The 13,962-nt window shown below is 43.3% G+C and overlaps 1 protein-coding gene across 6 annotated transcripts in view; it reads left to right on the top strand.

Moving 5' to 3' along the window:
* The window catches only part of PPP3CA (protein phosphatase 3 catalytic subunit alpha), a 184,686-nt gene that overhangs the window by 77,133 nt on the left and 93,591 nt on the right, over positions 1 to 13,962 (top strand). For all 6 annotated transcript variants that reach the window (XM_083571456.1, XM_083571454.1, XM_083571451.1 and 3 more), the window contains exon 2: positions 11,725 to 11,925. In XM_083571456.1, the coding sequence (XP_083427582.1) occupies positions 11,725 to 11,925 (201 nt within the window). The remainder of the gene's footprint in view (positions 1 to 11,724; positions 11,926 to 13,962) is intronic.

Genomic DNA, 13,962 nt, shown 5'->3' on the forward strand with positions numbered 1-13,962 from the left:
AAGGGAATTTCTTTCCCAGCTTAACCAAAGAGGTTGGTGTGCTGTTCTGGAAGATGTGCGGTATTTAAATATGGATTGTTGCTGAAGAGGACAATTTCTCGTGGGAGAGCAATTTTGTTATCAAATCCTGCAATAACTCCTACTTAGGACACGAGCTTTTATAGGAAGGCTTTCCGGAGTCTTAAAGGGGGTGGGAGGCTGGGACAAAACCCTGCTGTGTGAAGCTCTTCAAGTGCAGCCAGGATTTAATAAGGAGACAAATATTCTCTGCCCTGAGGCAGACCCCTTGAAGGAGATTCCCAGGATGTGATCAAATGACCCCAAAGGGAAAGCACTAGGAAATCTTTTATTTAATTTTAGAGTTCATATACTTCTCTTCCTTCAAAAGGAGCCTAGAGCAGTGTTGTTGTTGTTGTTGTTGTTGTTGTTGTTGTTGTTGTTTAGTCATTTAGTTGTGTCCGACTCTTCGTGACCCCATGGACCAGAGCACGCCAGGCACTCCTTTCTTCCACTGCCTCCCACAGCTTGGTCAAACTCATGTTCATAGCTTTGAGAACACTGTCCTCTGTCATCCCCTTCTCCTTGTGCTCTCCACCTTTCCCAACATCAGGGTCTTTTCCAGGGAGTCTTCTTCTCATGAGGTGGCCAAAGTATTGGAGCCTCAGCTTCAGGATCTGTCCTTCCAGTGAGCACTCAGGGCTGATTTCCTTCAGAATGGATAGGTTTGATCTTCTTGCAGTCCATGGGACTCTCAAGAGTCTCCTCCAGCACCATAATTCAAAAGCATCAATTCTTTGGCGATCAGCCTTCCTTATGGTCCAGCTCTCACTTCCATACATCACTACTGGGAAAACCATAGCTTTAATGATACAGACCTTTGTCGGCAATGTGATGTCTCTGCTTTTTAAGATGCTGTCTAGAGCAGTGTACATTTTAGCAAAAATACCATCGTGTACAACAATAATTAAAACATCTTCAAAAACAATGCTTCTTCACATAGCGTATAGTTAAACTGTGGAACTCACTACCACAATAAGTAGTGAGGGGCACCAACTTGGGTGACTTCAAAAGAAGATTTGACAAGTTTATGGAGGATAAGGCTATCATTGGCTATTGGCCAGGATGACCATGCTCTACCTTCACTATTGAAGGGAGTTGGCATCTGTGTCTCTCAAGAGACAATGGGGTGTGCCTCCGGGGGTGAAGCCAAATGTTAGCAGCACCGAAGTGACCTCCCCAGGGAGCAAGGCTCAGCAATGTGTATGGAGGTCCTGGGCTGCTCAAATGACAAGACCCGCCCCTCCTCGGCTTCACTGATGTGGTCCAAAGGAAAGCAGAGCAATACATTTGGCACCAGCTTGGCTGCAGGAGTTGCCAGAAGAAAGTGTACAAGGTACCATCCAATGGATTTGTTTAGGGTTTACTCCTTAGCCTTTTCTTCTTCTGAAGATGCCCCACAAGGCAGCAGGTATGGGTTTTTCCTCTGGGTTCACCTTTCTCACAAATGAGTATAGCTGCAAAGTTTAGGATCAGAGTGCTTTTTCTCCTAGATGGGCTACCTTCCCAGATTGACGAGCCCTATCTGCCCCTCATTTCCCTCTACGACACTTGCAGTGACCTCATTCTTGACCATTGGACCCACCATTGGTCTCATCCTCTCAATCCACCGGAGCCTGTCATCACATGCAGAAGATTGAAAGCAGTATGTCCCTGAATATCAATTGCTAGGAATCATAAATGGGGAGAGTGCCGTTGTGCTCAGGTCCTGCTTGCAGGCTTCCCATCTGTCTATGGTTGGCTAGATGATGTTGCGCTAGATGGGCTATTGGCTTTATGCAGGAGGCTCCTATGCTCTTCTATTCAATACTTGTATATTCACCTAAACCTTAACAGAACAGTGGCATTTTCCATTACAGCATGGTACTTTTGGGGAGGGATCTGTTGTTCAGTGTTTCCAGCGATGCTTTCTGCTGAATTAATTGTTCCTATAATGGCTTTTCAATGGAGTGTAGTTGTTCTTTGTTCAATATCTAATAAAAGCAAAATCTGTCAACACACTGCTTGGAAGCTTATGGAACAAACTTGGGTGGGACACTAAGTTCAAAAGCAAATTCCACTGATGGAGGTCAGGAAGTTGTAATCAGCTTTTCCAGATGTAATCCTGCATGTGCTAGTCTACACTTAAAGGGATTTTGGTTGAGCCTGGCTGTTTCCCTGGGTTTTAAAAAATGTTATTAATAACCGTAGTCAAAACAATTGATATGAAAAACAGGAGTTAATGTGTGCATGTAAGGCTACGTAATCTACATTCGCTTGGCTCCAGTGGTGTCCTAGCACGAGCAGAAAGACGTTTCTGTGCACTAAAGGGGGTCCCTGATTTCAGCTTCTGTTCCACACTGAAGAACATTCAGGTGGGTCCCCTGACTCTGTGAATCAGCACTGGGGGAATCACAGGAGACTGCAGGGAATTTTACATTTCCTAAGCAGGATTCTGTTTGCTCTTCTTTGGACCCAAGCTATCATTTCGTTATGCACATGTGCATGTAAACTCATACACACACACACACACACACACACACACACACACACACTTTTATATCAATTTACTTACACTTGGTGTAAGAAGAAAGCATGCATTAAAATAACCACCAGAGCTTTAGGTACAGGCCTTAGTAAAGAACTGAGTGACTAGATCAGTCTTTGGCAGGCCAATCTGGTGCGTTCCAGATGTTGTTGATCTACAACTCCCACTACCTCTGGCCACCGGCTGTGCTTTCAGGGGCTGATTAATGTTGCAGTACAAAGCACTAGTAGGCTACCTGTTTGGGGAAGGCCGCACTTTTTATTAATACCAATTGCAGCTTGCGGAAGGTCTTGTTCCATAATTTATTAGCGTAACCGCCCCCCGCCCCCTTTAATAATTCTTATACTCACTTTGGTGGTCTGGATGAGACGCTTGCACTTCAAGGAACTTTAGTCTTGTGTATGGCAGGAATATAGGAGAGTGCCTTAATACTGAGTTAGACCACTGGCCTATCTGCTTTAATCCTGTTCACATGGACTGGCAAGGTTTAAGATCAGGAGCCTTTCCCAGCTACATCTGGAGATGCTGGGGACTTGGGTTCAGTCCTTTTGCAATAAGTATGTCCGCCAAGTATGGTGGTCAGAAGGATCTTCAGAGTCAAGTGTGTGCTTGTTGTGTTGGCCATAATTTTATTTCCATTCCTTAGAACAGTATGCACATTCCTGTGTATGTTACCTGCCTATCTACAACTGTGCAGGTGGGTTTTTTTCCTTTGGCCTGAGCATGGTGCTAGAAAACCAATGGAAAACTTCCACAAGTTTTGGGTTCCATTGGTCTTGTTTTTGAAACTTCATGTCAAATAAAGATTTTGCTTATTCATTTGTTTAATTGTATAGTATCATCAGACTGCATGGTGCATTTCAGTGTAGCCACAAGAAGACAGGTATTCCATCTAAGCATCTTTGGGCAATTCTCTAGTGTAGCACTTCATTTGGCAGACTTCTCTACTATAAGTGGGCTGTGACTATGCAGTTTCTTAGCAACCATGGACTGTAATGACTCACTTTCTACGTACTGTATGTCACCTGTAACAAGCAACTCTGCAAAATAAGTCTAAAATAGCTGTTACTTCACTGCAATTGTTCTCTGCAAATATGCCTTCATCTTTCTCTTTTGAGCAGGTGAAAAAAAATCATGTTTTAATTATGCCTAGTTGACAGCAGGTATGGCATTTTTATATTTTAAAAAACCCACTGCTTTGCCTTCTGTACACTGCTTTTTTCCATGTGCATCTCAAAAAAATTAGTCTGGAAAATAAGACAATTGGCTACTTCAGTAGTATTATATTTGAACCAAATGCCCAAGACATTTGTAGACATGAGATGTTACTTATTTGTTAAGGGTATAAAATTTCAAAAGGTTATAAAATGTCAAATGGTTTAGTAGACATCATTTTGGAACGGAGAATTTTTTGGGAATTGTGCTATCAGTTAGGATTCCTGGTTTTCACCCAGGTGGCCCAGGTTCAGTCTCCTGTATGGGAAAGAGTTGCTTTTTATCATCCTGGTGGTACAGCAATGAAACTGCTAGCACATTTTCAAAGCTAAGCAGGGTCCAGTATAGTTTCAGATGGGATGAGGGACCAAATGCTGTGGTTCCTACATTGCAGAGTGTTGGACTAGATGACCCTCGGGGTGCCTTCCAGCTCTACAATTCTTTGATTCTAAGAATAAAGCTGTAATCCTAACCCTGGTTACCTAGGAATAGGCCCCATTGGATTCAGTAGGACATGAGTAGACATAATCAGAATTGCCAAGCTCTTGGCTGCATTAACACTGAGAAATATAAACATATTTAAACATTTGCCTGCATTGTCTGTTGGAGATGAACCAGGATGTAACTAGAATAGCTCTTTAAATCTTCTCAGGTGCATCAGGGGTCGTACTGGGCAGGAAAAAAACAAAACAAAATCATGCATGCCTCTGGTAGTCCTATCCTCTTCTGCTTTAGTCATTGAGCTGGTGCAAACCACTGTAGCATGTGATTCTCTGCCCTCCTACACAAAGTTCTTAACCAAAGCCTTTTTCAAGTCTTCTGACTTGAGGCAGGGAGTGGAATGCTCCTACTGTGCATGTGTTTGTTTGCACATCTACAGTGTGCACATGTGCATGCACTTCTCTGTTGCAGGCATGCAAAAGGTGGAGTAGAGTCTGGTGCCTTCACCCATCCTGGGAACACCAGTTTATGTGATGGAGAAGCTGGGACACTTGAAAAGGACTCAAGGTTAATGCTAACAAGGGGTCCCAACCCAGGTTCAAATCCCGGTTAATAGCAAGCCCTGATTAAGGAAGCAGAAGCATGCTGCTTCTACCTAAGCTTATTGTGTCTGGGAGAAGCAGAACAACCATTGTCCTTTTGAAAAAAGCCACTACCTAATAGCCGCAGTACGTATTTGCTGCTCTCAGGAAAAAGTGAGAAAGCATTGCAAAGCTTGATTGGCTAGTTCTTTTCAGGTTACAAATGGCCAACAGGCCAGTAAAAAATGTTTGTTGAGTTGCTCACTTTGCTTGAAAGACTTGCTGTGTTTCTCTTTTAGCAAACATGCACAGAAGGAAGTATTTGTTCAGCTTCATTTCTGCTGACTTTATTAAACTGCTGTTGGGGCACTCATGGCTCAAGAGATGACGTATGGACAGGCACCCCGAGTCACAAACACTAATATGCTTTGTTGAATCTGTACAACCTGCTCATGGGAGGCTGGCTTCTTTGGCATGAACAAACTTAATTAAGCTTAAACAATCTGAAGAAGAAGAAAATGACACTTGCCTTTCACTCTCTTCTGGACATCCAATTAATCTCAGCTGTTATTGTAAATTCTGTTTGTTGTCTTTGGCTAGCTACTGGGAAATTCAAGTGAGGAGCACATGGTGGCACTTGGTTGTGTTTCTTACAAGAAGGATGAGGTGAAAAAATGTCTCTGTTTTCAACTTGTTGCAATATTATCTGGGGAATCAGAAGCCCAAGGGGCAGAATCTACAGAGTTAAAAGGCAATCCCCAGGAGTTCCTCTTTGTTCTGATCCCTAAGGGGGGTGCCACATGCAGGTTGAGTAGAAATGATTAGACCTTTTCTCTAGTTCAGGTGCTGTGCAATAGTGAAATAATATTTAAACAGCCCAATGAGCTGTTTTTCTTTTTTTTACCCTAGGGCTGCTGCATATTTACAAAAAGAAGTCAAAAGTAATTTTTGTAATATGGAATACTAAAACTTCCCCTAACTGGGATTTTCTTCACTGCAGAGGCTTTCAGAAGGTGGTTTGCTGTCCCACACGAGAGCCAATGTGGTGTACTGGTTAAGAGCAGTAGTCTCATAATCTGGGGAACCAGGTTCACGTCTCCGCTCCTCCACATGCAGCTGCTGGGTGACCTTGGGCTAGTCACACTTCTCTGAAGTCTCTGAGCCCCACTCACCTCACAGAGTGTTTGTTGTGGGGGAGGAAGGGAAAGGAGATTGTTAGCCGCTTTGAGACTCCTTCTGGTAGTGATAAAGCAGGATATCAAATCCAAACTCCTCTTCTTCTTATAAAAGTTAGGAACATAGGAAGCCATCTGATGCTGAGTCAGACCTTCACCCAGATAGATTAGTACTGCCCGCATTATCTGTCAGTGGTTCTCTAGGATTTCAGACAGAATTCTCTCCCAACCCCACAAGGAGATGCCAGAGGTTGAATCTGGGACCTTCTGCAAGCAAAGCAGCTGTTCTGCCACTGAGGGGTATGCATTTACCCATAAGTCAAACACTGCTAAGAACCACTTCACATGTCAGCTTGGTTCATTTTCCTGCTCCTCCATTCAGTGTTCTGATAAATGGCCATTTTACAGTAGCTTTACTCATTAAGCATTTTTTAAAATTCGTGTTGTGCAAGTTCTCTAAAATAATCAGTGTAGCAAAACCTTGATGGCTCTGTTATCAGTTACAGCTGTCATGAGTGATCTCTTTATTTTAATATTTGCCAAGGATTATCAGATAGTGTTTTTGGTTTTTTTTAATTTCATTGCCATTTGGACCCCCCTTTTTTTCTTTTTCTTTTTCTGCTTTATACCCACGTGCCTTCTAGCTAAGGATAACATCTCGTTCTTCTGATAAAATGAAAGCTTATGCTGCAATACATTGTTAGTCTTCAAAGTGTCCCGGGATTCTTTGTTGTGTTTTCTGAAGCAAGCTAGCAGGCTTGCTCTGCAGGAAGTTGTGTTCTCCATATTTTTCCCGTTTTGAGAGTTTCCACCTGGAAGAATAGTTATTCCAGGTGACTAAACTCTGCATAGTGAAGGAATTAATACTGCCCTCTCTTGGTACTGGCATGAATTGCATTTTAATGCCATTTGGTTTTATTATTTTAATGAGCTTTTTTGCTAATGCAATGTGTGGTGCATCATGCATATGTACTGATTCTATTAGCAACCAGGTTAATAGGAAGCAAGTGTTCAGCCACTCATGGCTTTGCCTTTTAAAAACAACAACCACCACCTTTGTGGTAATAAATTTGTTAATCATTTGCAGCTGGAAAATATTTTTAATTGGCTAGCCTCATATGTTAGCAGTTTGTTTAGTGCTTTCAGTTTTGGAGCAACACTACTGTACTATGTTTTCAAACTCAGTTTTCTTTTTTAAAAAACCAACAACAATTGTGCGGCAGCGGTGCGGCGGCAGCGGGAGGCCCCATTAGCTAAAGTGGTGCTCCAGAACGAATTAAGTTCTTAACCCGAGGTACCACTGTACAATGTTGTCTGGGTACCCCCATTGACACCATATAACACCTGTGCAGAAGGAGCTGCACTGGTTGCCAGTATGCTACTGGGCACATTTCAGTGCCCTGCTTCTAGCAATTAAAGCCCTGAAGAAACAACTTGGGACCAGAATATCTCAGGTGCTGCCTTTCCCACTGGATCCTACCTGACAGCTGCACTCCTCAGATGGGGCCGTGCTGAGAGTACAATAGGTGTGCTTAGCCTGTACTAGAAACCAAGCTTTTAGAATTGCAACTCCAGCCTTCTGGAATAAATGAGCAGCCAAAATCAGACAGGCACCTAACATGATGATGTTTACATTTTTGTTTAGGAAGCTTTAACCCTATCAACTGCGGAAGATCAATTTTATATCGGTTGAAATTGTTTCACTGTTTTTCAGAATTTGTATGGATGGTTTTATTCTTTTTAGAGCCCGTGTTTCATGTTTTATTCCATTTTTTTCTGTTTTCATCACTTTGACGGCTTTATGCCAGGAAGCGGCCTATAAATTTGCACAATAGTAACAATTATTATAATAAACATGTTAAAATGTATATGGCATAATGTCACAAACAAAATAATATTGTGGTTATTCCATTTGAAGCCTGCGGTTTTTCCTCTCCAGACATATGATTAAATGATAATGAAGCATAATTACTGGTCTGCTCTAAAAAAAAAATTTAAAAATGGTGACAACTATAAATAACCTTCAACTTCCGAAAACAAAACAACAGTTCTGACTGAAATAGTGGGATGAGAGGTTGTAGTCTTCCTGTTTTATAAATCAATGCCAAGGCAGCTTACAAATAAAAATATAAATAGAAGTAGCTGTTGGAGTTGATAGGGTACCTAGCAGAAGTTTTAGTTCCTTTACTTGTAGTTTCCCTGCATTGTAAATTGGTCGACAGTTGCAGAAAGCTTTGAACAGATGTCAGAAGTCCATCCCTGCTAAAATGATTCCTTCTTTGCATTTAATCTCACTAGAAGCATCAATCAAATATGCCAGCCAGCTCAGTCTTATCCCTCCAATCCTTGAGGATGGCATTAGCTAAACAGTGGGGTGAGCCCACCCTTTCTCCCCCGTTTTGTTGTTGTGTTATGTTGTAGCGTGTGTGGTCCAGCAGTCCTCCTATACATGCTGATTCCCATCCCAGGTCCAATATCGTATGTTTATCACTAAATAGAGTGATAGCCAAGACTAAGGCAGAACCAGCCATTATGAACAACAGTGAAGAAGGAGGAGGAAAGACCAGTTATGACTGGAAAAGGTAGAAAGGAGCTGAGAATCAGGCCTCATCTGCACTATACCTTTAAAGCAGCAGCATACCTCTTTAAACAGTCACGGCCTCCCCCCGAAGAATCCTGGGAACTGTAGATTGTTAAGGGTGCTGACAGTTGTGGAGACCCTGTTCGTATCCCAGAGCTCCAATTCCCAGAGTAATTTAACTGTCAAGTCCCTCTTCACCTAGAACTTGGGGAATTGTAGCTCCGTGAGGGCTCCTAACAACTCTTAGCACGCATAACAAACTGCAGTTCACAGGATTCTTTGTGGGAAGCCACAGCTGATACAATGCTGCTTTAAATGTAGAGTGCAGATGAGGCCCGAGTCTCAGTGCGGATGGGGCCTCTATGTGCCTCATGTAGAATCATGCTGCTTTATGTGTAGTCATTCGTAGAATTTAATATTCAGCATGGTTGTTTGTAGCTGAGTCGTCAGGTCAGGCTGTGTATCTGCATTGGACCATGTACGTATACATACATTCATGTAGAAAAAGGATTGAACTTGTGTGTAGCATAATCTTAACTGGAAGTCAGGTTGTCTTGTTATAATGTTAGGAAGTGAAAGGAGAAAACAACAGTACATGCGGTGTGTGCCAATAATTGCAGTGTGTTCCCCTCTGCTGGCACCGCAGAGGGTGTTTAATTAAGAACCTTATTCCCATAGCTATGCTGAGAACATCAGCAGTGATGCTGACACAGGCAGCACTAAACAAAAATATTAACTGTTTCTGCAGCGTGTTGCTGCCTGGTGATTCTTGGTTAGTGACTGTTTGGGGGGGGGGGGACAACCAGCGCTGAATTCTGAAGCAAGTCCGAATGCAGGCAGCTCAGCCACCTCCTTCTCAGCTTGATGATGGAGAAGTAAAAACTCACTTCTGTCCTGTTAAGTCAGGTGGTCTGCCTTCCTTTCCTGTTCCACTGCTCACCAAGGAGGCAGTTTGGTGTCATGGTCTGACCCCTAGCATGGTGAGATAATGGTGTTCGGAGGATGGGTTTAGATTTGTTTGACGCTGGGAAACTGTTTTAGGTCAAGCTAGGCCTATGCAGAAAGGCGTTGGCTTCACTTGAGCAGGGATGAACCAGACCTTTTGGCACTTAAAGTAAAAATAAGATGGCAGAGCAGCTTTTAAACTGATTGTGGGCAGGAGCTTAAAGTGGATGAAAAATTGGATTGCGTAGAACTAGGCATTGTGAGTGTGGGGAGCAAGATAGCAATTCAGAGAGGCCCAAAGGCCACATGTCAAAACACAAGTAAAGAGTGAGACTGCGTACAGGTTTTTCTACAGTAATGCTGGAAGCCTCTGAGCCAAGATGCGTGAAGTGGAGTGCTTGGTCTTTAAGGGCATAGCAGTTACAGTGAGCAAAACAGAAACCTGGTGGCGTAGAAAGAACCAGTAGGATATTGTTATAGGAAGGACAGAGAAGGATGTACTGGAGGTGATATTCCTCTGTAAGTCAGAGAGGGCATTGAGTGCAGCGAGCTAGAAATCCCAAAAAGGGAGGCACACTAAATTATGTACTGTAAAGACAATGCACCTCTGCATAAGCTCAGTACAAGCAAATCAGCACAAATGCTCAATAAACAGGAGCCAACAATTTCAAGGAGTTTCTGGCTCCCTCCTTGCATTCTTTACACCCATACGGGATGGGGAAAGTGCCACCCGAAATGGTTCTTTAAGATGCAGAAGCTTCAAGTGCTGTTGCCACATAGCTCTGGAAATTACAAATATATATTTAGGGATGCACTCCACTTGGTGAGGCTGGCCTATACATATTGTAGATAGACTAGTTCTGAATCCTCCCCAGAGCTTTTCATTCACTTTTCTTTAATCTGACCCAGCCACAGCAGCGGCAGCTTGGATGAGTATAATTACCCTGCAGCTGGCAAGGCAGGCAGCCTCTAATGCCACTCCAATTTAGCTGCTTGGGAAAGGGGGTTAAGCTGGGATAATGCTACATCTTGATCCTTGAAACTGAGAGCATCACCTCTCTTGCTTTTCCGCTGGGAGCAAGAAAGTGAAAGCAGCAGTATCACATGAGTTCTGCAAAGCCTATCACTGCTGTGTGACAGTGGGAGGCTTTGCACTAAACCCTTGATGGGAGAACATCTTTAATGTTGGAGTCAGTGCCCAGAACATCAGAATTGTCATTCTCATAGAATTATAGCATTGGTAGGGCCCAGCTCTGCTCAGTGTAGGATCTACAGAGCAGGATGCATTCCTGAGAGATGGTTGTCCATCCAGCCTCTATGTAAATACATTCAGAGAGGGCGCACCACCCACCACCTCCTAAGACAGTAGACCAGACCTTACTGCTTAGGGAGCTTCTCCTAGTGTTAAAGCAAAATCTGTTTCCCTGTTATTTCCATCCAGGGGCTCCAGCCCAGCTCTGTGGACCAACAACAAACAAGTTGGCTCCATCTTCTGCATGATAGCCCTTATTTGCTCCCATCAGTCTTCTCTTCCCCTTGCAGGTCTATAATTGTTTATATAGTTTACAAGTCTTTTCAAGTGCAGTGTGTTTGCACTTATTGATGTTTTGCTAGAGTTGCCTTATGTCCTGTAGGGTCCGTGACTTACCACCTTAGTTGCATTTTGTGTGGTTGCAGAAATATCCTTTGGTAGAGCCAAGCATTGCCAGGGGAGCGTTGCCAGGGGAAAGAGGAAAGTCCACAGTAGCCACAGTTACCTATCTTGAACTTGAGTCATTTTTTATTAAGGTTTAGAACCTTTGCAAAGGATGCACCTTCTGTCTTTCCTGATCCTTTGCTAAGATGCATGGGCTAGCCATCGATGTCTTTTCAGGGTGAGAGCAGGGTGGGATGAGAGCAGCCAGCCAGAGTGTCTGGGGCAACCCAGTCAAGTGGGAGGGGTATAAGTAACAAAATATTATTCTTATGGGATTTAGTTAAGATTTTAAACTAAAGTTAAATTGCAAGGGATTACAAAGTATACATAAGTGCTCCAGAAGCCTACTGACTACAAGAGGAAACAGTCTCATTGCCTGACAGTCTAATAAATGCGGAAAGTTTATGAAAACCAAATTGGTTACCGGTAGTTAAAAAAAACTTTGTTTTTATTGGGACTAATGGGTTTGCTTGGTGTATTGAATCCATCTGTCTTTGTTCTTGCAGCTGTCCCATTTCCTCCAAGCCATCGGCTCACAGCAAAGGAAGTGTTTGACAATGATGGAAAGCCCCGTGTGGATATCCTAAAGGCACACCTTATGAAGGAAGGAAGGCTGGAAGAGAGTGTTGCTTTGAGAATAATAACAGAGGGTGCTTCAATTCTCCGCCAGGAAAAAAACTTGCTGGATATAGATGCCCCAGTTACTGGTAGGTACAAATAACAATGGCAAAATAACAAGAATTCTGATGCAATGTGATCATAAAACATTTATTGTACATAACACAAAGGACATTAAAAAGGATTCTGATCCCTGTTGTATTGGAATAGGGGTAGTTCAGTCCATTGTATATTTCTATTCTTTATGTTAGACTAGCCTTGAGTGGGACAGAAAGACGTTTGCTCTCTAGGTAGGAAAGTGCACAGGAATTGTTTCATTAGGGCCCTAGGTCAAGTCACAGAACTGCTCTTCTATGGGGCAACATAACCAGTTTCTTCAAAGGTGCTCCTTAGTTATTTTAGTTAATTAAATCTATATATCACTTCACAAACCCCAAAGGAGCTCCAGAGCAAGTTACAAGACAATAAAATACAGAAACGCAATATAGAGCATCTGTTTGAACAAAACAGGTACAGCTATACTAAAAGTTTTCATCCAAAGATTCACTTAAGAATGTAAAATATCCATCCTCTTCCAGCATGTGTATGAACACCAGAAACAAGGACTCAAAGCCAAACCATTTGTGCTGTCAAAATGCTTGGGAGAATAAAAATGTCAGCTTAAAATAGCCTTCACAATCTTTTTTCTGACAATAGTGCACAAGACTGCTTAAGCAGTTCTTTGGGGTAAAAATGAAAAAAAAAAATTGTCCATGAAGGAGGGCAGTGTTATGACTTGAAATGCATTCCTCTGCAACTTTGATATCTTCCCTCTCCACTGCTTCCTGTACTATCACATGTCCTCACTTCCTCTGGCCTGCACCATCTGTAACCTAGTGTGCCGATCACAACCCACCATCCATGTAGAGTGGAATATTAAACCTTTTCTATGTGCTCTTTTGTGGGACGCGGGTGGCGCTGTGGGTTAAACCACAGAGCCTAGGGCTTGCCAATTAGAAGGTTGGCGGTTCGAATCCCCACGACGGGGTGAGCTCCCTTTGCTCGGTCCCTGCTCCTGCCAACCTAGCAGTTCGAAAGCACATTAAAGTGCAAGTACTGTAGATAAATAGGTACCGCTCCAGCAGGAAGGTAAACAGCGTTTCCATGTGCTGCTCTGGTTCTCCAGAAGCGGCTTAGTCATGCTGGCCACATGACCTGGAAGCTGTATGCTGGCTCCCTCGGCCAATAAAGTGAGATGAGCACTGCAACCCCAGTGTCGTCCGTGACTGGACCTAATGGTCAGGGGTCCCTTTGCCTTTACCTATGCGCTCTTTTACTGGGACTGCAGAAATGGTGCGGAAGGGATTATTAAGCACCTGGTAGACTGAAATACATGACTGGTGGGGTCATTGTTCATTGTGGTGAATATTGTGTTCATCTTGCTGGGCAACAAGATGTTCTGTATGACTTTTGAGAACCAGATGATTGGGGTGTGTGTGTGTGTGTGTATCTTGAGTGCATATGGCTGCGTGTATATATGTATAAGTAAACATCTTCTTGATGGTTTATGTGGACAAAGGTCACCTGTATCTGCCAAATAAGGAGGTCCACTAAGCAAATGATATTATTTTCATCAAGTCATCAACACACACAATGTTTTACAAAGTAAACAGAAGCTGCAGAGGTTGGTCCTTGCCCCAGCAAGTTTTCCATGCACAACTGAACCTGTGCATAGTAATGCCATTCCCCAAATCCAGCAGGCCAGCACACACACTTAAACATCAATCCAAACAGCTGCTGTCACTGAAGATGTATGGAGCCATGAGTGCATCCCCAGCTTGGTAGCTCAAAGAGGCAGCAGCACCAGAAAGGGGAGGCAGGCAGGTGGTGGTGGGTGGGAGGCAGATCAGGCCAGGGCCAGCTTGAGAGAGTGGCCTTCCACTCATCCACCCATTCTGTGAGCAGAAGAAGAGGTCTGTGCTGATGGAGTGACCCAGAGGTGGCTGGCTGCCTGAGCCCGCAATACCATGCACAGTCTAGCTTAAGAGGAGGAGAGGGAGGAGGCATTTGGGTTGCAGCTTTGGTGATTTGCTTCCATGGAAAAAGGAAAATGGTGATTGTCATGAAAGAAGACATTTAATAACAAA

Source organism: Podarcis filfolensis (genome assembly GCF_964270895.1).
Source record: "Podarcis filfolensis genome assembly, chromosome: 9".
Taxonomy (NCBI): domain Eukaryota; kingdom Metazoa; phylum Chordata; class Lepidosauria; order Squamata; family Lacertidae; genus Podarcis; species Podarcis filfolensis.